This window comes from Emys orbicularis, chromosome 12 (genome assembly GCF_028017835.1).
Source record: "Emys orbicularis isolate rEmyOrb1 chromosome 12, rEmyOrb1.hap1, whole genome shotgun sequence".
NCBI lineage: Eukaryota > Metazoa > Chordata > Testudines > Emydidae > Emys > Emys orbicularis.
The window spans coordinates 46183789-46208609 of record NC_088694.1 but is presented as its reverse complement, the minus strand read 5'-3'; the positions used below and the strand labels follow the sequence as shown (position 1 = coordinate 46208609).

Sequence of the window (24821 nt, the reverse complement as noted above, 5' to 3'; positions counted from 1 at the left end):
GCCAGGCAGGGCCTGCTCTAGGTTTTTTGCCGCCCCAAGCAAAAAAAAAAAGGCCGGAGTGCCGCCGCTGAAGCAAAAAAGAAACAAAGAAAGAAAAAGGGCCGGAGTGCCGCCCCAAGCGCTCGAATGCCGCCCCTTGAAAAGTGCCCCCCCAAGCACATGCTTGGAGCGCTGGTGCCTAGAGCCGGCCCTGGGGCCAGGCCAATGGTTCGGGGGCTGGAGAAAGCACCGGGCAGTGAGAAACTGAAAGAGCTCAGCTCACTTTGTTTGGCTTCTCCACAAGTTCCTGGGGAGGTGCCTGTGCTCGGGGCACAAGGTCCTCCACAGGGAGATGAAGCTGAGTACCAGGAGTCTCTTCAGTTGAGCAGGGAAAGGCAGAGCAAGAGCCTATAAGGATTGGTGAAGCCCAACCAAATCAAACAGGAAAGGAAACCCCAGTGTGGGACAGGGAGGGGGATTAACCAGGGAACTAGCTCCCCGGGGCATCAGACCCAGCCCAGCTGCCTGGCTGGAAGAGGCATTCGCTGGACACCAGTGACCGGGCTCAGTCCGGGGGAGCTGGGCGAGGTTCTCCAGCCGGGGTCACTCAGGAGGGCAGAATGGACCCTGCTGACCTGAACATCTAGGGATCCAGGCATCCGGGGGCAGAACAGACCAGTGGGGAGTCTGCCATCTGCAGCTGGGAGGCGTCAGTGCTGGCCACGGCCCCAGCCAGGGGCAGGGAGGGCACCAGAGCAGGAAGGAAACTCCCCCAATGCAGACGGGGACGTGGCTCAAAATTTCCTCTCAGGGAATCTCCACCCCTGACACATCACTTCTGGGGAATTTTTTTGTAGCCGGGTACGTGACCCTGCACTTCCCAGCTCACCTCTACCCAGGGGCCCCTCCCCGCCACCCGCTCTATATAAACACCGGGGCTGAGACCGACCCACCAGTCCCAGCCCCTGGATTTGAACCAAGGATGCTGCTGCTGCTGCTCTCCACGTCCTTGCTCCCGTTCACCGCGGCCTTTCTCCTGCCCCCGAGTCTTCATGCTGGTGAGTGGAGCTGAGAAACTGGACGCTGTCCCAGCCCCAGGGGGCTCACGGTCAGAGTGGGGCTGAGCGAGTCACTGAGTTTTTGGTTTAGGGTCCGAAACTCTGGGCAAAAGTGGGGTTCCTCCCAAAATAATTTTTTTCTTCCCAAACGAAAACCCTGAAAAGATATTATTTCAAAGCAAATATTTTTCATTTTTTTCCATTTCCTTTGGGGTGCTTCCTTCGACCTGAAACAAATTTTTCTTTTTTTGTTTTTGGTTTCATTTGGGGGCCTGTTCAGGTGTTTTTCACCCTTATTTTCTGTAATTAGCTGAGTTTTGAACCAAAATGCAATTGTGAAACAAAACGTTGATCCAGAACCAATTTTGGTTTCTTTTTTATTTGCTCTCAGGTGCTTCCTTCAATCCCCCCCAAAATTTTGGGGGTGTTTTTTCATTTGATTTCAGCTCACTTTAAAGGGTTTTTTCCCCACTGTTTTAATCATTTTTTTTTTAAAATCACGCCATTTCTAAACAAAACAACATTTCAAAACAAAAAAGTGAGATGCCTAGAATGAAAATTGCCTACTTTTTCCAGAAAAGAAATCCTTTTTTTACAGTCAAAATAATCCTCAGAATTTGGTTCTTTTGATGCCCCAAAGTTGCATTTTTTGGCAAATTAACCAATTGCTTAAAAACTTTTACCTGGCTCTAGTGGTGAGATGTGGGAGATCAGGGCCCAAGGGCAGCGCAGCCCACACCAGGGGCAGGGGGATAGAATTAACCATCAGGCTCAGGCGGGTATCAGGAGATGGGACATGGGGCCCGATGGTGAGAGGGAATCCCTGGCCTTGTTCAGAGACTGATGATGGCCAGGGGGTGGCCCCACAGACAGACAAATTGATGGGCATGTAGGGGATAAGGAATGGATGGATGGATGGATGGATGGATGGACCGGTCCATGTGGGAATAGGTAGATGTACAGTGGGTACATGTATGGGTAGGGACCAGGCTGGTTGGGATGAGGGGATAATCCAGAGGGAGGCTGGGCTGGGGGGACCAAGGGGCTGCCCCAGTCAAGCTAGGGGATGGGCTGAGGGATTAGGGTCTGGGTTGCACTGGGCTCTTGGTCTCACTCTCCAGACTCCCTTTTGAACCCCTCCCTGTCTCTCTTCAGACTGGGTCATCGGGGGCGAGGAAGCCCTGCTCAGCTCCAGACCCTACATGGCCTATGTGCAAATTGGGTCAACAGGAAGCTGTGGAGGATTCCTGATCCAGGAGGACGTGGTGGTGACGGCAGCTCATTGTAACTGCAACCTAGGGTAAGAAACATGCCATCCCCCACCCCTGAGCCAGCCGATCTCCGCCCGGAGCCTGGATTGGGGCTGGTGCCCCTGGAAAGGCCGAGGGTGAAAAGCTCCCTGAGCCAGCCAGTCCCCCACCCTGGGGCTGGATCGGAGCTGGAAATATATTGGTCCAAAGACTAGAAGTGTTTACGGGATGTGAAAATTACAAATTTCCCTGCGTGCCTATTAGATTTTAAAGCCTAAACCACGCAAACTAGATACAATCTTTGCCATGAATTCTCACCACTTTTTCTCATGTCCTGCTAACCTTGGAGGAGGGAAGGGGCTGTCCAAAGGTGCTGAGCCAAACATCTGGGCGCCGTTCTGGACTTCAACATATTTTGTGATGTACTCAGCAACCTCTCATATCCCACATACTGACCTCTGTCTCCAGGGTCATTTCCAGGGTCAGATGTGGGCTTTCTGCTACTTTTGTCCATAACCAGTAGATGGCAACGGTGCATAAAAATTTCTTTGATCCTTTTCTTATTTGTATGTTTCATTGATTCCAGCGATCTTATTTCTGTGTTGGCCAGCCTAGGCATCTGGATTCCCCCCTTTTTCTTTTACTATTTCAAAGTTACAACCAGGTTAGGGCCTTACACGTTTCCAGGTGTGTTTTCCTTCTTCTGCAATGTAGTTCAAAGATTCATAGATTGCAAGATCATTGTGATCATCTCGCATGACTTCCTGTATAACACAGATGACAGAACATCTCCCAAATAATTTTGATCTACAGCAAATCTTTAAAAAAAATCCAGTCTTGATTAAAAGTGGCCAATGATGAAGAATCCATCATGACCTTTGGTAAATTGTTCCATTGGTAAGTTACAGTCCCTTTTAAAAAATCATACCATGAAACAATCATTGAAAAGAAAAACAAACAGAATCCTTTATAGTGCCTCTGAACTTGAAATCAAATGACCTCGAGTTTCTTAGTATAGGACAGGTTTTCCAATTGTTTGATCACTCTCATGGCTGTTCTATGACCTTTCCCCAATTTATCAATGTCTTTCTTGAACCATGGACACCAGAACTGGACAATGGGTCACTCTGAATAGCAGAGTAGTGCATAGGTCAGCCTTTGGGGGTCTCTTTGGCCAACCAGAGGGAAGAAGGAGGAAGTCCATCCTTATGTAGGTGCATAAGATGGTCCCTGTGTTACTCAGTCGCCCAACTTTAGGTAGAAATCTGCACAGGGCAGGAGCAGGGCTGGTGTTCCTTCCCGAGGGCCCGTGATGGACCCATTCTACCATACAATGGGCACTAAATCCCTCATATTCTCCCCTTGGCTTTTCCAGCAACATCTTTGTCTACCTGGGAGTCCAAGACTTCAAGGAGCCAGGACAGAACTGGCAACGGATCCGGGCCCGTCGCTGGGTCCAGCACCCTGACTTCAACAATGAGAACTTTCACAATGACATCATGCTGCTGAAGGTACCACCCCACTGACCTCACACTACCAGGGCACTGCCCCATCCCATCACCCCACCTCCAGTGACCTCACACTGCTGCAGGCACCTTCCCATCCCATCATTCTGCCCCCAGTGACCTCACACTGCTGCAGGTACCACCCCCATCCCATCACCCCACCCCCAGTGACCTCACACTGCTGCACACTGCTGCAGGCACTGCCCTTATCCTACCACCTGGCCCCCCAATGACCTCACACTTGCTCCCTGGACACACATCCATCCTCCACCCAGGTGGTGTTGCCCCACAGCAGTTCCGATACTGTGCTGATCCTGGTCCATTCTCTCTCTCTTTCATCCATGGCAGCTGTGGCACAGTGCAGAGCTGACCGAGTGGGTGGTGCCCATCCCCCTGCCGGAGGCCAATCACCATGTCAGCCCAGGCACCGAGTGCAGTGTGGCCGGTTGGGGTCAGACTGGAATGAACACCACCACCGACAGACTGCAGGAGGCGGAGCAGGAGGTGGTTTCGGACAGCCTGTGCAAAGATCAGTATCGGCATTACGACCCCACCACAATGCTGTGTGCCGGCAGCCCCCATGTCAAGAAATCACCATTCCATGTAAATATCCCCCCGCCCACTCGGAGCCACTAAGGGTACAGCAAGCTGCTTGAGGGAAAGTAACTGGTGGAAACCAATATGGCCATGCCCCTCCCATGCTCCAGTGCCCCAAGAAGGGAGCCCATGGTGCAACATGGGAGATGCAGCCCAGCCAGGGAGATCAGCACTTAGGATGTCTCCAGAGAGGTATCTCCACTGTTAGTGCCCTTGTGCGAGGCGCTGGTGGAAACAGGATGAAATTTAACATGGGCTCATGCATATAAGGACAAATAACAAGAAAATTGCTGCTCTGAGTTGGGGGCTCATGAGCTTGAAGCAACTGAGGGGGATGGGGAGGGTGTGTTAGTTGATTGCAGGATGACTATGGGCAGCCAGTGGGTGATGGCAGCTGAGGTATCTCAATAGAGATGGAGGTTTTAATGTCAGAGGAGAAGGCTCTGGGCAGAACTCAGCTAGAATCTGGTGCACAATTCTGGGCAACCCTGTCCCAGAAAGAGGGATTCCGGCAGGAGCAGGTGCTGAGAAGGGCTGGTGGGATGATCAGGGGAATGGAGAGCCGGTCTGATGAGAGGGGAGCAAAATACCTGGGCTAGCTTAGCCTAGAACACAGGCTGAGTGGGGTCTGATTGCTCTACAAATACATTGGGATGGGGGGAACACAAAGGAGCGAGATGACCATTGAAGCTAAAGGACAAATCAGGGGTCGGGATCAATGGAGACTGGAGATGAGAAGAAAGTTTCTAACCATCAGAAGGGGAAGGTTCTGGAACAACCTCCAACAGGAGCATTTCGTGGGGAACAGCCTAACCAGAATGCCAATGGAACTTGATACGTTTATGGATGAGATGAGACAATGGGGCTGTCTGGGATAGTGAGGACTTGACTCCATGACCCAGTAGGGCCTGTCCAGTCCTGTGTTCCCATAAGGGCATGAGGCACCTGAAATACAACTCCCATGATGCACCATAACTAGAAATTGTTGGGCTTCGATTTTTTAGTAAAATGTTCCAGGAACAATGTAGATGAAAATGGGGAACACCCACGTCCCTGCATCACCACATGTTCTGACCCTTTCTACTCTTCACCATCAATGGAGGATCTACTGGTGAACTCAACCCTGAGGCTACCCAACAGACAGGATCCTGGGTGAAATCCTGGCCCCATAGATGTGGATGGGAGCTTTGCTGTTGATGTCTATGGGGCCAGGAAGGAATTGGAGCTGAGGGAGAGTCAGTGTTCCCATATCACGGGAATTGGCAACATTTCAATCTTTGTTTTTGAAGAAAAGTTGAGATGTCAACATTTTTGGCAGAATGTAAATTCCAAAAACAGGGTTGACTCAGAAATGTTGAAATGTTTCATTGCAACATTTTTAATCAAAATGAAATATGCTGAAATGTGAACAGATTGAAACGTTTTCTTCTGTGTGAACAAACTGGAGAGAGTCCAGAGGAGATAAACAAGAACAAATAAATGATCAGAGGTTTAGAACAGCTGACCTAGGAGGAAAGGCTGAAAGAATTGAGCATATTTAGGCTAGAGAAGATGAGGCTGGAGAGGGGACATGATAACCATTTTCAAATATGTTAAGGGCTGCTATCAAGAGGACAGTTAGCAAATGTTCCCCATGTCCACTGAAGGTGGGATAAGAAGTAATGGGCTTAATATGCTGCAAGGGAGATTCATGTTGGATATAAGGAAAAACTTTCTAACTCTGAGGGTCCTTAAGCTCTGGAACAGGTTAACTGGGGAGGTTGAGGTTTTTAAGACCAGGTTGGACAAACACCTGTCAGGGATGGTCTAGGTTTATTTGGTCCGGCCTCCATGCAGAGGGTTGGACTAGACGACGTCTCAAGGTTCCTTTCAGCCTGACATTTCTATGAATCTAGGATTTTGGTTGTTGAGCTCACTCAAAATGCTTCATTTCAAGCCAGTTCAACATTAAGCTGCAGTTCCTTATCAGCGCATTGCCTTCTGGAAGCTTAGTTCAGGCCTCTATTTTCCCTTAAGTAGCTTTTGCCTGGACCACATCTCCCACAATGTACTGAGTCATGTGAGTCCATGCCGTCCCAAACAGCTCAGTTAGAAGCAAATCCGAATTGCATTATGGGAGATGAAGTCCTCCATGGAACGAAGCCCTTAGGAGAGAATGAAGACCTGAACTACTATATCCATAAGCCATTGCATGGATAGGAAAAAGCAGTTTAACATTTTGTTGAACTGATTCCTAACTGTGGAATATTCTGATTTGGGTGGAACTGGCTCGAAAAGAAATATTTAATTTCAATTTTCCTGATGCAAAAATGGAAAATTCTCAGGGAAATAAAAAAAAAATTATGGAAAATTTCAGTGTTGTGGAAACTGCCTTTTCCACAGGTATATCATTCTGCCCAGCTGTACGTTTCTCTCTCTGCCCACCCATTTCTAGGCCAGTTCTGTTTGGTGACCAGGCCTGGGCCTTCAACTGCAGAGAACACCTGTCCCACATGCAATCTGATATCTCCAGAGTACAGGCCGTGCTGGGTAATGTCAGTCACTGATGTTATTCTTCTTATTGGCAGGGCGATTCCGGCGGGCCCCTGGTGTGCGATGGGGTGGTCCAGGGCATCGTCTCCAATGGAAATCCGGATGGGCGACCCCCCAGCATATACACGAGAATCTCCAAATTCATTCCCTGGATCAACGAAACTCTGCAGAAACTGAGTTAAAGGTGACACTCCCTTTTAAAGGGTGAATTTAGCCATACTGGGTTCCGTGCCTGTGTGTAACTCCTGAGATGGTTTATATTAGAGGGATTTTTTTTCACTGTTAAAGAAATGCTACGAATGGCTCAGTCCTGAACTCCTTTTCTGGCTACAAATGCCCCTTCGATGTTTGAAATTTCGTTCTATTTTATTGTCACTCCAAGCGGCTAGTCAATGTTTGGGGCTCTGCAGGTGCTCTGGTTCAGAGCGGAAATTCACAATAGGGCCTGGTATTTACTTGATGAAATCTGGTTTATTTACAAGTCCTGTTTCCCTGAACACAATCAGAATCAAACAGCAGCAGACAGCTTCTCTGTTCACTGTCCCGAGCCTGCCTCTCCAGAAAAGACTCTGTGCCCAAAAAGCTACTTCTCTTACCTGTTTCTCAGGGCCACATTCCTTTGCTTCCAGGTTATGTCTGCCTGGCTTTTTACTCTCTGTCTGTTGCTCTTCTGTCACCAGGTCTCTTTGTATTATATCTGTCCCATTCACATGCTCCATTACCCCAGAACAATATTCGGTGACAACCTTTCCTCCTGATTCATTAGAATCCCCACGTGTGCACAGGGTTTTACATCAGCCTAGGGGATTCTGGAGTAAGGGTACAATTTTCATTGTTGAATTGTATACGCCCTCTACAAATGCTGATCATTTTTATATCTATTGCAGTCTTCAAGGGTTTTCTACCATCAAAATTCCTAGCTGCAGTGTGTCATTGGTGACTTAAAAACTTTCTTTCATCAAACCAGAGAGCAGGAACGGGGCTTTGCAGTTTTGATGGCCAACCTATCACCAGGAAGCATGGCTAGCCGAATTAAACAGCACATGACAATAGGACACTGACATGGTTGTGTTAAAAAATGGAAATTTTGAATGTTTTGTTTTGTGCATTTTGAGCTGGACCTAACTTTTATTTATTTTCAGTATTTTCTTTTCTTTTTCCCTCTCCCATCCCACAAATATTTAATTATTTATTATTATTGTGATACTGAATGAAGGTTGGAAAAACCCAAAGGAAGGGAACCTGGAAAGCATTGCTGAGATACATTGGGACAAAAGAAAGAATTGTGTATTTCCAACTATTTGGAAGATATTGAAAATGGACACTTGTTTGAATGACCAATGGCAATTAAGGGGAAAAAATCCATTTTAAAAAAAATAAAAAAATAGTCTTGTTTGAACAATTCGCTCTCCCTTTTCCGGTACTGGTCTCTAGATCCAGGGCTGGGGGAGGATAATGGGGCAGTGGGCAGGATTCAGGGAACCTGGGTTGAGCCATAAACAAAATTAGAGCTAAATAAGACCATCTATGCCTGGAACCTAGAGGGGTTTGGATGCCTAACACCCATTGAAATCACCAGGAGCCTAAACGCCTTTGTGGATCTGGGCCTGTAGCTCTTCCTGTGAGCAGATCTCAAAGTGCTTTACAAAGGCGGTTGGGATCATTAGCCCCAGATAGGGAAACTGAGGCATGGAGAGAGGCCATGACTTGTCCAAGGTGTGACGAACTGGGACTGTTCTTACTGTGGTCTTTAAATGCTGACAGGGGAGTGTGCCTAGGATAGTCTGCATTGGGGGATGGGAGACTGACCGACGGAGAATACCTGAGCATGTAACATGAGAACCCAGGAAGGGGTTAGAGGCCAGGTAACACTTTTGCCCAGGAAACTGAACAAAGGGCTGTGGGAGGGGTCGCTGAAGGGAGAGTTTTTTTCAGGAGCTGGCTGGTGATATGGCTGGGAGGCAGATGGGGCTCTGACCTCCCAAGGGGCTGGGGTGCCCTGAGACCCCAAGATGGACCCAACTGAGGGGGGTCCTGTTGTCTGTGCCTGCAAGACCTGTCTTGGACTGTATTCCTGTCGTCTAAATAAACCTTCTGCTTTACTGGCTGGCTGAGAGTCATGGTGAATTGCAGGAAGCCGGGGGTGCAGGGCCCTGAGTCCCCCATACTCCGTGACACAAGGTCACCCAGCAGCAGAGCTGGGAACAGAACCCAGGTATCCTGAAGCGGAGGCCTGTGGTCTTGCTACTACACCACACTGCTTTGCCACAGCTCACAGCAACTGTCAGGCACTCCCTGCAGTCCCTCCATCGCAGAGCTTGTTAATTTCACTTCCTGTCTTGTATCTTCTGGAATCAGTACAGAGGTGATACAAACATCTCCAGTACTGAGTTCCCTCCTGACCCTTGTCATATGGGGCAGTCACTGGATCCACCAGGGCAGGGAAGGTCTCTGGTTGCAGGGACTGGGGCTGTAGCAACTATAGGGCTGGAATTACACCCAGACCCACCCTGACACCCAAATCCAGTAGCTGTGGGGCAGATACAGACTGAATCGATCTGTGTCTCTCCACACTCCCCTCAATCTGGCTTTTTCAGTCTGGTAACAAGACTGCGCTGGCCAGCGCTGGCCAGCGCTCCCCAGTACCGGGAGATGCGATGTTCCTGATCCCTGTCTGGCTAAAGGCCAGATTTGTCTGAGCCAGAGGCACGAGAGAGATTCCCAGAGCTGCCCTCAGATGCCCTGGGTCCCTCCACCTCAACCTGCTACAATAACATTCCTTCAATAAAGAGCGACAAAGAGTCCTGTGGCACCGTATAGACTAACAGGTGTATTGGAGCATAAGCTTTCATGGGTGAATACCCAGTTCTGACGAAGTGCGTATTCACCCACAAAAGCTTATGCTCCAATACGTCTGTTAGTCTATAAGGTGCCACAGGACTCTTTGTCACTTTTTACAGGTCCAGACTAACATGGCTACCCCTCTGATACTTTTTTCCTTCAATAGACTCATCCATTCCAAGTCCAGAAGGGATCACGGTGCTCCTCCCATATGACCCCTGCGTAGCCCCGGCCCTGGGATGTCCCTGAGTTAATCCCGACTCGAACTAGAGCAGAGCTGTTAGAGAAACGTCTCAGCTTGAATCACGTGTCGTCAGGGATGGAGAATCCAGCCTGGCCCTTGGCAGCAGCATCTCCAAGCCTGATTCAGACCCAGCCAATGGAGAGATTTGAATGGCCAATTCCCAGGCAAACTCATTCAGATCCCCAAGGCTAGAAGCTCTGGCCCATGCAGTACGGGAGGGCAGAGGAGTTAGTCTAATGCTTCCCTCTGACTGTCACCTCTCCGGCTCTAGGAACAGCTCAGGATTGACATGACAGAAATCTTTTCACCCTCACGGTGTTTCCTTCTCTGTATTCAGGGCAATTCCTGTTAAACAGAGTCTGTCTCCGGCCATGTAACAAACACCGTGGGGTTCTCCCACCGCTTGGGAGGGGAGACCCCGAACCGCTGACAGTTACACTTTGGGTTATTGCACTGCTACGTCCAACTGACTCCAGCTGGGATCTGGCCCTATTGACCCCAATGGAGCTATGTCCCATTGACACCCGCTGGGGTCTGGCCCCACCAAATCCAGCTCATGATCTGGCCCATTGACTCCTAGGGCAGTGCACATCTGCGGCCCAGCACTTGCCTTTGTTGCCATGCTTCCCTCTCCTGGGGGCTCTGCCTCCCTTTCTGAGGCCACCACCATCAGCAGGGCCGGCCCGGCCTGTGTGTCTCACCACTGATGCATTATTTCCCCTCCACCCACACAGGATTTCTGCTGCACCCTGGCTTTTTGGATCCCCGTCAGTGTGCCAGCCCCCTGGGGTCCCACTCTGCCTATGGGGGGGGGGCCATGTGGCCTCACCACGTCTGAGACTGAGCCCCTGGGCTCCAGCCCCCCGCTGCACCCCGTGAGCTCTGCCCGGCGGAGCCAACTGAGACAGACTCTTTCTCGGAGACATCTACACTCTCCTGGGAACCCTGCATCTCAGACAGGACTGGCAGTGACACCGGCTGCCTTTTCCAAAGAGAACAGGGTTTACTGGTTACCTGGACTGAACCCAGACTGGGGACATCCTCGGCTTAGCCCAGAGAAGCCCAGGTTTAGACAAGTCTATCTGGCCCGGCTGGGTGCACCCCATTTCTGCTCCCTCTCCCTGCCCTTGTTTCTATGCCTGTCCCAGGGGAGAGGCCCTGTGTCTCTGTAAAGGCCGGCTCTCCCCCCAGCCTTCTGTTACCTCCAGGCCATTGTTCTCCTGCTGAGCCCCCCAGCATGGCCTGCCGGTGATTCCCATGGTGAGTGTGTGGAGTTCCCATCGGCTTTCTGACTCTTCCAGTGGTCTGGGTCGGGTTCAGTCAGTTAATGACGCATTCATGCCACCCCCATATGGTGACATGTCCCAGCACCTCCTATCTCCTGCTGTATCCCAAGAGCAGCTTTAGCCTCCTTGCCCAGCAATGCAGAGGGGAAACTGAGGCACATCAGGCCACATAAAACATGACCAAAATTACCACATTCGTCACACCTGGCCCCCAGCTTGCCCTGCGAAGCATGTGGCTGAGGCCGAGTCAGTGCTGCCCTTTGTGAACCTTTATGTGTGGGGGAAGGGGAGCAGATACGCAGGGAGATAAAATTGGGTCCTGCCTTTTTAAACTGGTGTCAGGGAGACAGGCAGGAGAGGCGCTGCGGATGGTGTAATGCAAAGGCTGTACAAAGACTAGGACCCAGGTGTCTGGGATGGCAATGCAGGCGCTCACCTCTAGGGGGCCCCAGAGTGCCCATCCCCAGTGGCTGAGACTGGGACATGGGATAGGACCCAGGCATTGATGGCCGTGCAGGGTGCTTGCCTCCAGGGGGTCCCACAGCTCCTAAGAGGAGAGAGCAGGCTGGGGAACCGGACCCAGGTGTCCAGGTTGGCAATGCAGGATGCTCAGCCCTAGGGGGCGCCACAATACAGAAAGACAAATCTCCCCCAAAAAGTCTCGCACAGGATTTTATTACATGGGGTGAGTAAGAAGATGGGTTTTATTCAAGCACCCATTGGGCTCAGCGCCACTGCTCTGGGGAGGCACTCCTTTGTGCTCAGAAAGCCCCAAACACAAACCCAACTCTTCCCCCTTCAGTGTAGGGGCCCCAGCCTTTCAACATGGGGCCCCGGGCTCCTGAGACCCCTCATTTTTCTCTCAATCCAGGGGACGTATGCAGAGACCCTGGTGAACACCCTGGAGGGGGACCCATTCTTCTTGCCGAAGGAGACGATGCCCTGGGCCGTCCTGTCACACACCAGCGAACAGCAGAGGCTAACAGAGGGAGTTTGCCTGGGAGCTGTCCGAGAGGAGGTACGCTAAGTGCTGCATTAGGGGGGCTGTGTTGGTGAGTATCTGAGTGTCTGTTGCTGGGACAGTTTGTCAGTTTGACCGTGTGCTTGATTGCTTGCTTGTTTGTTTGAAAAGTGTGAATTGGGAGTGCTTTGTTCCAGGTGGGCCTTACTGGTATATAAGGGCAGTCAGCAGCGAACCAGCTGAGCGGCAAACAGCAGAGGCTAACAGAGGGAGTTTGCCTGGGAGTTCGCCTGGGGAGAGCGCACTGAGGCTTTCATCTGCAGGTTTCTCTGAGTAGTTCCTGCAACAGCTGAGGAAGCTCTTAAGAGGAAGGTGGTATGGAAGGTGAGCGATCAGCTGTTGTAACCTGCACAGGTTGTGCCATGTTTGTCTTTCTTCCACAGGACAGAAGCGACTTTGTCTGTACAAAGTGCAAGCTGGTCTCCATATTGGAAGAGAAGGTTCGAGGTCTGGAGAAACGAGTATTGACTCTGCGTTGCATAAGGGAAAATGAAGATTTCCTGGACAGACGTCAGGAGATGCTTCTACGGCCACAATGTTCTGAAGATTCAGAGCAGGCGCAGCAGCGACAGACGGATGATGAAGAAGTTTGGCAGCATGTGACCTCCAGAAGGAGAAAGAGGAGCATCCATGTACCAGCAATGGAGATACAGGTGAGCAATCGTTTCCATGTTCTCTCTACAGGTACTAATGCGGAGAGTGGAGTAGATGACCCATCTGAGGGAAGGGAGCAGAAGGAGACTCCACCGATTGGAAGGCAAAAGATGCACTGTCCTAGGGATGGGGGTTCCACGACCACCACTCCCAAGAGGAGGAGGAGGGTGGTGGTGGTCGGGGACTCCCTCCTCAGGGGGACTGAGTCATCTATCTGCCGCCCCGACCGGGAAAACCGAGAGGTCTGCTGCTTGCCAGGAGCTAGGATACACGATGTGACGGAGAGACTGCCGAGACTCATCAGGCCCTCGGATCGCTACCCCTTCCTGCTTCTCCACGTGGCCACCAATGATACTGCCAAGAATGACCTTGAGCGGATCACTGCAGACTACGTGGCTCTGGGAAGAAGGATAAAGGAGTTTGAGGCGCAAGTGGTGTTCTCGTCCATCCTCCCTGTGCAAGGAAAAGGCCTGGGTAGAGACCGTCGAATCGTGGAAGTCAACGAATGGCTACGCAGGTGGTGTCGGAGAGAAGGCTTTGGATTCTTTGATCATGGGATGGTGTTCCAAGAAGGAGGAGTGCTGGGCAGGGACGGGCTCCACCTAACGAAGAGAGGGAAGAACATCTTCGCCAGCAGGCTGGCTAACCTAGTGAGGAGGGCTTTAAAGTAGGTTCACCGGGGGAAGGAGACCAAAGCCCTGAGGTAAGTGGGGAAATGGGATCCTGGGAGGAAGCACAAGCAGGAGAGCGCAAGAGGGGAGGACTCCTGTCTCATACTGAGAAAGAGGGACGATCGATGAGTTATCTTAAGTGCCTATACACAAATGCAAGAAGCCTGGGAAACAAGCAGGGAGAACTGGAAGTCCAGGCACAGTCAGGGAACTATGATGAGATTGGAATAACAGAGACTTGGTGGGATAACTCACATGACTGGAGTACTGTCATGGATGGATATAAACTGTTCAGGAAGGACAGGCAGGGCAGAAAAGGTGGGGGAGTTGCGTTGTATGTAAGAGAGGAGTATGACTGCTCAGAGCTCCGGTATGAAACTGCAGAAAAACCTGAGTGTCTCTGGATAAAGTTGAGAAGTGTGAGCAACAAGGGTGATGTCATGGTCGGAGTCTGCTATAGACCACCAGACCAGGGGGATGAGGTGGACGAGGCTTTCTTCTGGCAACTAGCAGAAGTTGCTAGATCGCAGGCCCTGGTTCTCATGGGAGACTTTAATCACCCTGATATCTGCTGGGAGAGCAATACAGCGGTGCACAGACAATCCAGGAAGTTTTTGGAAAGTGTAGGGGACAATTTCCTGGTGCAAGTGCTGGAGGAACCAACTAGGGGCAGAGCTTTTCTTGACCTGCTGCTCACAAACAGGGAAGAATTAGTAGGGGAAGCAAAAGTGGATGGGAACCTGGGAGGCAGTGACCATGAGATGGTCGAGTTCAGGATCCTGACACAAGGAAGAAAGGAGAGCAGCAGAATACGGACCCTGGACTTCAGAAAAGCAGACTTTGACTCCCTCAGGGAACAGATGGGCAGGATCCCCTGGGAGAATAACATGAAGGGCAAAGGGGTCCAGGAGAGCTGGCTGTATTTTAAAGAATCCTTATTGCGGTTGCAGGAACAAACCATCCCGATGTGTAGAAAGAATAGTAAATATGGCAGGCGACCAGCTTGGCTAAACAGTGAAATCCTTGCTGATCTTAAACGCAAAAAAGAAGCTTACAAGAAGTGGAAGATTGGACAAATGACCAGGGAGGAGTATAAAAATATTGCTCAGGCATGCAGGAATGAAATTAGGAAGGCCAAATCACACTTGGAGTTGCAGCTAGCAAGAGATGTTAAGAGTAACAAGAAGGGTTTCTTCAGGTATGTTAGCAACAAGAAGAAAGTCAAGGAAAGTGTGGGCCCCTTACTGAATGAGGGAGGCAACCTAGTGACTGAGGATGTGGAAAAAGCTAATGTACTCAATGATTTTTTTGCCTCTGTCTTCACAAACAAGGTCAGCTCCCAGACTGCTGCACTGGGCAGCACAATATGGGGAGAAGGTGACCAGCCCTCTGTGGAGAAAGATGTGGTTCAGGACTATTTAGAAAAACTTGACGTGCACAAGTCCATGGGGCCGGATGCGCTGCATCCGAGGGTGCTAAAGGAGTTGGCGGATGAGATTGCAGAGCCATTAGCCATTATTTTTGAAAACTCATGGCGATCGGGGGAGGTCCCGGATGACTGGAAAAAGGCTAATGTAGTGCCCATCTTTAAAAAAGGGAAGAAGGAGGATCCGGGGAACTACAGGCCAGTCAGCCTCACCTCAGTCCCTGGAAAAGTCATGGAGCAGGTCCTCAAGGAATCAATTATGAAACACTTAGAGGAGAGGAAAGTGATCAGGAACAGTCAGCATGGATTCACCAAAGGAAAGTCGTGCCTGACTAACCTGATTGCCTTCTATGATGAGATAACTGGCTCTGTGGATGAGGGGAAAGCAGTGGATGTGTTATTCCTTGACTTTAGCAAAGCTTTTGATACGGTCTCCCACAGTATTCTTGCTGCCAAGTTAAAGTAGTATGGGCTGGATGAATGGACTGTAAGGTGGATAGAAAGCTGGCTAGATCGTCGGGCTCAATGGGTAGTGATCAATGGCTCCACATCTAGTTGGCAGCCAGTTTCAAGCGGAGTGCCCCAAGGGTCGGTCCTGGGGCCGGTTTTGTTTAATATCTTTATTAATGATCTGGAGGATGGTGTGGACTGCACTCTCAGCAAGTTTGCCGATGACACTAAACTAGGAGGCGCGGTAGATACACTAGAGGGTAGGGATCGGATACAGAGGGACCTAGACAAATTAGAGGATTGGGCCAAAAGAAACCTGATGAGGTTCAACAAGGACAAGTGCAGAGTCCTGCACCTAGGACGGAAGAATCCCATGCACAGCTACAACCTAGGGACCGAATGGCTAGGTAGCAGTTCTGCAGAAAAGGACCTAGGGGTCACAGTTGACGAAAAGCTGGATATGAGTCAACAGTGTGCTCTTGTTGCCAAGAAGGCTAACGGCATTTTGGGCTGTATAAGTAGGGGCATTGCCAGCAGATCGAGGGACGTGATCGTTCCCCTTTATTTGACATTGGTGAGGCCTCATCTGGAGTACTGTGTCCAGTTTTGGGCCCCACACTACAAGAAGGATGTGGAAAAATTGGAAAGAGTCCAGCGGAGGGCAACAAAAATGATTAGGGGTCTGGAGCGCATGACTTATGAGGAGAGGCTGAGGGAACTGGGATTGTTTAGTCTCCAGAAGAGAAGAATGAGGGGGGATTTGATAGCAGCCTTCAACTACCTGAAGGGGGGTTCCAAAGAGGATGGAACTCGGCTGTTCTCAATGGTGGCAGATGACGGAACAGGGAGCAATGGTCTCAAGTTGCAGTGGGGGAGGTCTAGGTTGCATATTAGGAAACACTATTTCACTAGGAGGGTGGTGAAGCACTTGAATGCGTTACCTAGGGAGGTGGTGGAGTCTCCTTCCTTGGAGGTTTTTAAGGCCCGGCTTGACAAAGCCCTGGCTGGGATGATTTAGTTGGGAATTGGTCCTGCTTTGAGCAGGGGGTTGGACTAGATGACCTCCTGAGGTCCCCTCCAACCCTGATATTCTATGATTCTATGACCAGGGGGCCCCCAGAGTCACCCTGAGAAATCAAAACAGGTAGAGGTTGAATAGGAGCTGAGAGCACAGCATTCATCTGTCCTCTCTTAGCTGTTCTAGCACATTGAGCACAGTCCCACACTGCCCCACCAGGATGGAGCAAGTAAGAGAGGCAGGGTGTATGGAGATAGATAGATAGATAGATAGATAGATAGATAGATAGATAGATAGATAGATAGATAGATAGATAGATAGATAGATAGATGCAGGCCCAGCCACCCGCCAGGGACTGGGCATTTACCGAGAACGAGGCCTTGTCCTGGTTGGGGTCCCCCACACACATCATCATCACGGGCCCGTAGCAGCGTAGGTTCTGGCAGATCTCATCTGACATCACCTCTAACTCCACCTCATGGAGAATGTTTGTTTTTGTCTTCGGGCTGGTCCTGCCCCATCCTGCCACGCTGCACATGGACCCTGGCTCCACAGCTTGGCCAGCCTGGGGCAGCGGAATGGTATCCACGGCATCAATCAGCTCTGCCGGCTCCACAAGCTGCAATGGGGGGAGATCAGAGGGGTCAGCCCCGCACCGAGATGGGGGCGGGGCCAGGGTGGGGGATGAGGGGGCAGGTACGTGCAGCAGCATCAGGTCGTTCTCACGGCTCGTCTTGTTGTATCCAGGGTGGGGGATCTTGTGCTGCACAGAGACTCGTTGCTGGGTCTCCTCGTCCCGACGGACGTTGTGGGCTGCAAGGAGCACGGTGATGTCCCTGGAAGCCAGATGGAGACCGGGTTGGAACTGGAGCGGGGCTGAGAGATGTCAGCTGGGCCCTTGGAGGCAGTTCTCACCCCTGCGTAGTGCTAGAGGGCGCCATGTTGCAGTGATCAGGCTGGAAAGCTCAATAGGGGGCAACATGGTGCAGGGAGTGGGGTGAGGGAGTTGGTAGGGGGTTCTGTGCTGTGAGGAGCAGGGCTGGAGGGCTCAGTGGAGGCAACATGCTGCAGGGAGCAGGGCGGGGGGGTTGGTAGGTGTGCTCCCCCCGGAATGATTGTAATCTTTCTCTTACTCTTCAATACCTGATCTCAGTTGGGGTCTGGTATCTAATGAATTAAATGAGTCATAACGTGTTAAATTACTAATATGAACGATCCAATTGCAGCAGCATGATGCAATTGTTCAGGGTCTCTTTGTTTTATTGCGGATGGGGGATCCGGCATCGCCCGGGGGTTTTCTGTCACCCCCATTCCTGTTTTCTAATAATATGAGCTCCCTGGAACACAGTGGTCTTGCTCTAAAGCCAAGTGGAATATATGGGGTGTTAGGGGCAGGAGCGTAGGTGCAGTGGGGGACGGGCACATGTGGGTCTGACTCATAAATACTGATCTTGTGGGGACAGGGCAGACTTCAGTCTCAGGCAGAGATCTCAGACTCAGCTTCCAGCCTGATATAATGTATAGACAACTTCATACATTGGCTGCCTGCAGATAAACCCCCATCCCGCCGCTGCAGCACAAACACCTGCCCAGTGGTGTTGGGGTCCCAGCCTGTGTCTCAACCAGCCCCTTGTGCTGTTCCCATGAGCTGCTTCACTCCCCATTGTCCTCCCAGCCTCTGGGTCTCAGCTCCCTTGCACCCCGGTGACCACTTCCCAGCTAGATGCAAACAGGGATCTATTCCCAGCTCCCCCCAGCCCTGCAGAGATGTCCTGGGGCTGTGAGCCCCTCCTTGCCCCAATCTGGGCAATGGAGCCAGACCTCAGCAGGTGTCAATGGCTGTAGCTCCAGTGTTGGATCTGGACCATGCTTTGCAGATGCCTGCCCAGACATCCCCAGCACAGAGGCGCTTACTCTCCATTGCAGTGAGCAGCTGTCAGCACGAAGTTCTCCGCCACCAGGAACCCTCCACAGTGAGACCTCCTGTTTCCGCGTAATATTTCCAGATAAGCCATGTAGGGTCTGGAGTGAGGGTTGGCTTTCCGGCCCCCGATTATCTCACCTGGTGGGGGGGGGGGGGACAGATTCATACAAAAAGCCACATTGTCTCTCTGGGCTGGGCAGGGACCGAGCTCCCCATCCTGAAGGTGAGTCCCCACAGCCTCAACGGACCCCCTGTGATGCTCTCTCTGGGGGATCCCTGTGTCTGGAGCCCTTTCACCTGCTCAGCTCTGCCCCAGACAAGACACCTCATGGGGCCAGAGGGTAAATCTAAAGCTCTGACCTCGCTGGGTGGAGAATCGGTGCCAAACGCACCAGGAGTGAGTCAATAATTGCACTGCTCTGAGTTAACAGCTTTGGGGGCTGTCACCCCAGATTTCACCAGGGAGCCCCCAGAAGGGCACTGAGAGGTCCCTTGTGGATGCTTCTCCATGAGCCCACAGTGACCAGCCAGGGCTGCTCCAAGAGTGACCCGCCAAACATTTGGTCCAATGGAAAACTGTGGTTTTTACTAAGGGTATTTTTTCTCACAAAGCCTCATCTTGAACCTGTCTGAATTATTGTGGTGAAACTGATTCTTTCCCCCCAGTTTTTGGTAATATTTAGGTGAAAGTTTTCCGTTTTTGCTCACTGTAAAAGAAATACTTTGGGGGTTTTTCTCATGGAAAAATAATCAACCTTTTGTGATCAGCTCTGAACAAGTCTCCACCTAGGTAGGCAAATGTGTTGGAAAAGCCCACCTTTAACAAATCGCTGTTACAATATAGCCTCAAAGTTATGAACACCAGAGTTAGGAACTGACCAGGAACTGAGATCAGGACCCCCGCATTGTGCTGGGTGCTGCCCACATCCCAGTTGACCACCCACACACCTAATTTGGAACCTGACATACAGGATCAGGCAGCAGGAGAGATAAAAGAAAAAAACAAACAATTTAAGAAAACCCTAGCAAATCCAGTATAGTATTGTGTTAAATGTAAATTACTAAAAAAATAAAGGGAAAGTTTAAAAAAAAATTGGCAAGGTAAGGAAACTGTTTCTGTGTTTGTTTCATTTAAATTAAGATGGTTAAAAGCAGCATTTTTCTTTTGCATAGTAAAGTTTCAAAACTGTATGAAGTCACTGTTCAGTTGTAATCTTTTGCAAGAACCAGAACATTTTGAGACGAGACCAAGACGAGGGCACCCATTGTGCTGGGTGCTGCACAGACCCCAACTGAGATGAGAGCCCCCCATTCTGCCAGGCCCTGCACTGACTCACAATCCCTACCTCACAGAGTGTCCAGCTCAAACAGACACGGGAAGAAACATTTTTCTCATTGTACAGATGGGGAAACTTAGGCCCAGGGAGATTGTTCCTAAACCTGCCTAAGAGATTTGAGTGCCTAGTTCCCATCAGCACTCCATGAAAATCCCAGCCCCAGGGACTGGCCCAAGGTCCCCACAGGGAGCCTGGGCTGAGCTGGGAACTGGTCCCAAATTATTTGGGTACCAGCCCTGTGCCTTAGCCCTGCAATCAGCTCCCCTGTCTGGGGCACAACTTGGCAGTGGGCTCCCAGAGGAGCTTGTGGGGGCTGAGCCACCCAACCCCTCAGTCTGCTCTGAGAGCCCCAGCCTCACTCAGGAGAGGCTGCAGGTTTTCCTACAGCCCCTTGACCCCAGGAGGATCAGGGGGAGACCCTCACTGCTCCCCACAGCTCCCTTTGCCTGGCAAGGGCCCCGCTTCCCACAGAACCCAATCCCCCCCCTCCCCAAAAAAACCTTACCAGCCTCAGCCCTGGGGGGCAGGAGAAAGACAGTGGGTAGCAGGACCAAGATCAAAATCTGCATCGTCAGAGCCATCCAGGGACAGGCACAGAGCCTCTTCCTCAGCCCTGGAGTGATATGGGCCAGATGGGGGAGTGGGGCAGGGCCTGGGAACCACAGAGGCGCAGAGGCTCCTGCCCAGAAACCCCACCCCAGATGGGCCAGGAGCAGAGACGCCCATTGGGGAAGCTTCAGGTCACAGCTACACCCACATTGGGGTCGGGATGGGGGTGTTCTTCTTTGCTCGAGTGTGCACCGGGCCTGGCTGGGGATGTGGCTAACACTGCTCAGCCCTACTACAGGTGTAAGAAACACCCCTGAGCTTCTCTGCACCGAGATACCCAGACCCATTGATTTCAGGGCCAAAGGGGACCATGGTGACCTTCCAGCTTGACCCCTTGGGCACCCCAGAGCCAGAACCCATCCAGCGATGTCTGCCTCCACCACAGCCCCAGGTCAGTTGCTCCCCTAACTCATTGTTTCAGATTTCCACCATAACACATTGCTCTTATTTGCATTAGGGTGGCACCTTGACCAAGATCCGGGTCCCCAAATCGTGCTGGGTGATGCACTGACCCACAATCCGTTCCCCAGAGAGCGTCCAGTTCATACAGACACAGGCAGAATCATTCTTCTCATTGTACAGATGCGGAAACTGAGGCACAGGGCGATTGTTTCTAAGCCTGCCCAAGGGATTTGGGTGCCCATCAGCAATCCAGGAAAATCTCTGTCATGGAGATACTGGGCAGAGCTGGGAACTAGTCCCAGGTTTCTTGGGTCCCAGCCCTGTGCCTTAGCCCCACGACCAGCCTCCCTGTTTTGGGCAGGGCTTGGCAGTGGGGACCCAAAGGAGCCTGTAAGGGATGGACCAGATTTGCACTTTGGGAAGCCCTATGAGCAGGAGCTCAGAATCCCCCCCTGCTGTCTATGGTGGCAGGGAGCTGCACGGTAACCCTGCTGCCCACAGTGGCTCGGGCAGCAGGGGTATCCCGCCACTTTTAACTTTTAGGTGCCCCACCGCACACCGCCCATCCACCCACAAACTACTACAACTCAGCGCCCCCCTACATAGTCTGGCCACAGTTTTCCAGTGCCCCATACAGACCCCCCCAAGCACCCCCATCTCCTCACTGCCCAGAACCCCCCCCCCAAACTCCCTCAGAAACCCCCTGTCCCAAGCCCTGACCCCAGCCACACTCAGCGGCCCTGCTGGGAGATGACTCTGTCTGCTAGGACCCAGGAGTGGCAAAAATTGAATTTTTAGGTGCCCCTACAAAGCTGGCGCCCCAGGCACATGCCAACTGTGCCTAATGGGAAATCCGGCCCTGGCTGCACTCAGGAGACACTGCACGATTTGCTACAACCTCTTGGCCCCAGCAGGATTGGGGGGAGACCCTCACTGCAGCCCACAGCTCCCGCCGCTAGGAGACGGCCCCTCTCCCCACAGACCACATTCCCCTTCACCAGCCCAGGAGTCCGTGTAAGGCAGGAGAACGGTCACAATGAGCAGGACCAGGGTGAAGAGCTGCATCCTCAGAGCCATCCAGGGAGAGGCATGGAGCCTCTGCCTCAGCCCAGGGGGTTATATGGACCAGGCTGGGGGAGGGGAGCACAGGGCATGGCAACCACAGGCTACCCACAAACCCCCACCGCAGATGGGCCGGGATGGAGGTGCACACTGGAGAAGGCTCCAGCCACAGCTGTGCCCACATCACAGCGGGGGGGGGGGGGCGGTTCCTCCCTGCTCTGGTGCCCACGCGGCCTGGCTGCGGATGTGGTTAACCCTGCCACCTTCCCTAGTACAGGTGTAAGAAACACCCCTGGGCTTCTCTGCACCTAGATACTCAGACCCATCGATTTCAAGGGCAGGAGGGACCATGGCGACCTTCTAACCTGACCCCTGGTGGACACCCCAAAGCCAGAACCCACCCAGTGACTCCTGCTTCCACCATGGCCCCAGGTCAGTTGTTCCCCTGGCTCCATATCCAACATTTCCACGTTAGTCTCAGCCAGACCTTTTCTGAATCCAGCTCCTGGCTGTTGGGTCTTGTCCTGCCTTGGCCAGTTAGGCTGAAGAGCCCCCTGTTCTCAGAAACTTCCTCCTCATGGAGGTTCCTACAGACGGGGGCTGAGTCGCCTCTTTGCCTCCAATACCCTCAGGAGATTGCTCTCCTTGGAGCGCTCCCCACCAGGCAGGGTCTCCAGAGCTTGGCTCATTGTTGTAGCTCTTTCAAATTTGCCAGTATCCTGCTGGAGATGTGGACACCAAATCTGGATGCAGTCTCCATTCATGGTCCCACCAAGGTCGTATCCAAAGGTGACCCCACTTCCCCTGGATTACACATCCAAGGATGGCGTTCATCCACTTACCTAGAACAGTGCACTAGGAGCTCATATTTGGTTGGTTTCCACCATAATCTTTAAGTCCCATAACAAGGTGTAACACAACCCCCAACAATAGCATTGGCCCGTCTCCTCCTTGGGAGCTGGACCCCCTGGTTTCAAATGAATGGGAACGGGGAAGTCACATCTCCCAGGCACCTCTGACAGTCTCGGCCTAAAGACAATCTCCCCCCAACCCAGTGTAGCCAGTGTGAACCCCTGAGGACACTGGGAGATCAAGGGAAGAATAGATCCCAATGGGGTTTAGTTGACAGGCACCTGCCAGCATCAGAGATGGGCAAGGATCATGCTTTGGTAAGCTACATGGCAGCAGATGTGCAACATCTGGAGCCCAGCACAACTGGGCTTCATGTTTCCAATATTTGGCGCCTCAGTTGCTGGAAGCCCTGTAGGGGTCTCAGGCTCTGATATTGGCCCCAGGGCAGGGGACTGGCTGGCTCAAGGATGGTGAAGGGGACATGGGGTCTTTACCCTTTAGGGCCACTCGGAGCTGCTGTCATGTTCCAAGGGATTATTTTTGCCCTTCCCCAGTTACTCCTTACATGGGTGGTGGCTAATACAGCTCAATATCAGAGCCAGGTGAGACAACACCCACCCCCACATCCCCTGTGACACTCTGCACCCTTGTGTTCAGCCCTTTACAAGACAAGGATAAATTCTGTACAAAGTATGCCTTATGAGGTCTCTCTCACCATATGTTTCTGCAATCTTACTGACTGAATTGCCTTCAGTCAGGATCCCTCCCCCAGTCCAATGCTGCTTCCTTTGTACTTCTGGTGTTGTGAGTGCCGTGGGTAGAGAGACAGGGAGAGATTGTTTGGGGTGTCTGCTCCCCCTTCTAATAATTATTTCTCTTCTTTTAGAATCATCTCCAGTTGGAATTCAGGAGACAGAAAGTCTGTGTGGATGAGAATACCGAGCTATCTTTGTCAAGATGTAAATTTTTTGCCCACATCCTCTTTCGTGCCCAAGAATGGTCTCTTTAACCAGGTAATGGTCTATTAGATTTTGTTGACACCTGGATGAGGCATCAATTAGCCTTTTGTCTCTGGGGAACTGGTTTGTGGCTGCTCTCCAGATTTGGAACAAGTCTTAATAACACTATGCAGTAGCCTCTTATAATTGAAAATGACACACATATTTTACCAGGACAATAATGATCAGCAAATTATGAGTTTTCAGATGATAACTCACAAGGTACACTTTGTATATATTTTATCATAGTCCTGTACAAGTGGTGAACATATGGGTACAGATTGTCACAGGCCCCAAGATACCAACCACTGAATCCAATCCCTGAGACCCCCCCCCCATTCACCCTAAAGTCCCAGGGGCCCTGATCCCAGCTGTACTTACCAGCCTGAGCCCTGGGGGGCAGGAGAAAGGCCATGGGGAGCAGGAGCAAGATCTGGACCTGCATGTTCAGAGTCAGTGCAAGGACAGTGTATGTGCCTCAGGCCTGGAGGCTTTATAGACTTACCTTGAGGGGATCAGAGGGGCAGGAAACCTCAGGTTCACCCACACACTCATCTGAATGCAGAGCTCAAGCCTCTCAGTTTCCAACCACAGCCAACCACACGAGCTGGGGGGAAGGACAGGCCATGCTTCAGCCAGGGATCCTGCACAGCTGGCTGGATACTGTCTTTCTGGGTCCCTGCACATCTGGATGGATGATGCACCACTAGATGGAGAAGACCCCGGTGGGGACATATGTAGCAGGATTCAACGCTGCTTTGTGTGCTGGCTCACAGCTGGGCACATCTGGGCCTCTTACTCACCTGGCCCCATCCTCGCTCAGCTCCCTGCCTGTGTCTTTGTTGTGGTGTCTGTGGGTGATACTGACTGATCTTGGTGTCTGGTGGGAGTGGGACCCTTTGATCTTTTTCATATTGGCCCAGCGTCACCAGGGTGGGGCTGGGCAGACCAGCCATCGGCCCAGATCACAGCAACCACAGTGGGAGGGTTTCTGAGAAGTCCCTTCAGGGGTCTGTGACCACGTGAAAGGGATCTGGCAGCCACTGTGGTGCTGTACAGCTGGGAGCTATGTCTGTGCAGCACCAGAGGGGAAATGACACAGCAG

General features: G+C 51.6%; 2 protein-coding genes across 2 annotated transcripts; one reads left to right on the top strand and one right to left on the bottom strand.

The window, feature by feature from the left end:
• The first annotated feature begins 850 nt into the window (after nt 1-850).
• Nucleotides 851-7103, top strand: LOC135887179 (duodenase-1-like). The gene is made up of 5 exons (XM_065414957.1): nt 851-1037; nt 2193-2337; nt 3663-3798; nt 4141-4395; nt 6957-7103. The coding sequence occupies exons 1-5, from the start codon at nt 962-964 to the stop codon at nt 7101-7103; spliced, it is 759 nt and encodes a 252-aa protein (XP_065271029.1). The 5' UTR covers nt 851-961.
• A 4987-nt stretch (nt 7104-12090) lies between these two features.
• Nucleotides 12091-20374, bottom strand: LOC135886670 (mast cell protease 1A-like). The gene is made up of 6 exons (XM_065414455.1): nt 20299-20374; nt 18447-18594; nt 17233-17368; nt 16900-17151; nt 16626-16641; nt 12091-12260 (listed from the first exon to the last, which is right to left on the bottom strand). Exons 1-6 carry the CDS (start codon nt 20372-20374, stop codon nt 12091-12093), a joined length of 798 nt encoding a protein of 265 aa, XP_065270527.1.
• Between the last annotated feature and the right edge of the window lie 4447 nt (nt 20375-24821).

Coding starts and splice junctions, on each gene's coding strand:
- LOC135887179 (XM_065414957.1), top strand. CDS start 962: ATGCTGCTGCTGCTGCTCTCCACGTCCTTGCTCCCGTTCACCGCGGCC. Junction 1,038..2,192: donor GCCCCCGAGTCTTCATGCTG/GTGAGTGGAGCT, acceptor GTCTCTCTTCAG/ACTGGGTCATCGGGGGCGAG. Junction 4,396..6,956: donor TCAAGAAATCACCATTCCAT/GTAAATATCCCC, acceptor TCTTATTGGCAG/GGCGATTCCGGCGGGCCCCT.
- LOC135886670 (XM_065414455.1), bottom strand. CDS start 20,374: ATGGCTCTGACGATGCAGATTTTGATCTTGGTCCTGCTACCCACTGTC. Junction 18,595..20,298: donor GCCCCCCAGGGCTGAGGCTG/GTAAGGTTTTTT, acceptor CCCCCCCACCAG/GTGAGATAATCGGGGGCCGG. Junction 17,369..18,446: donor GCTGCTCACTGCAATGGAGA/GTAAGCGCCTCT, acceptor TCTGGCTTCCAG/GGACATCACCGTGCTCCTTG.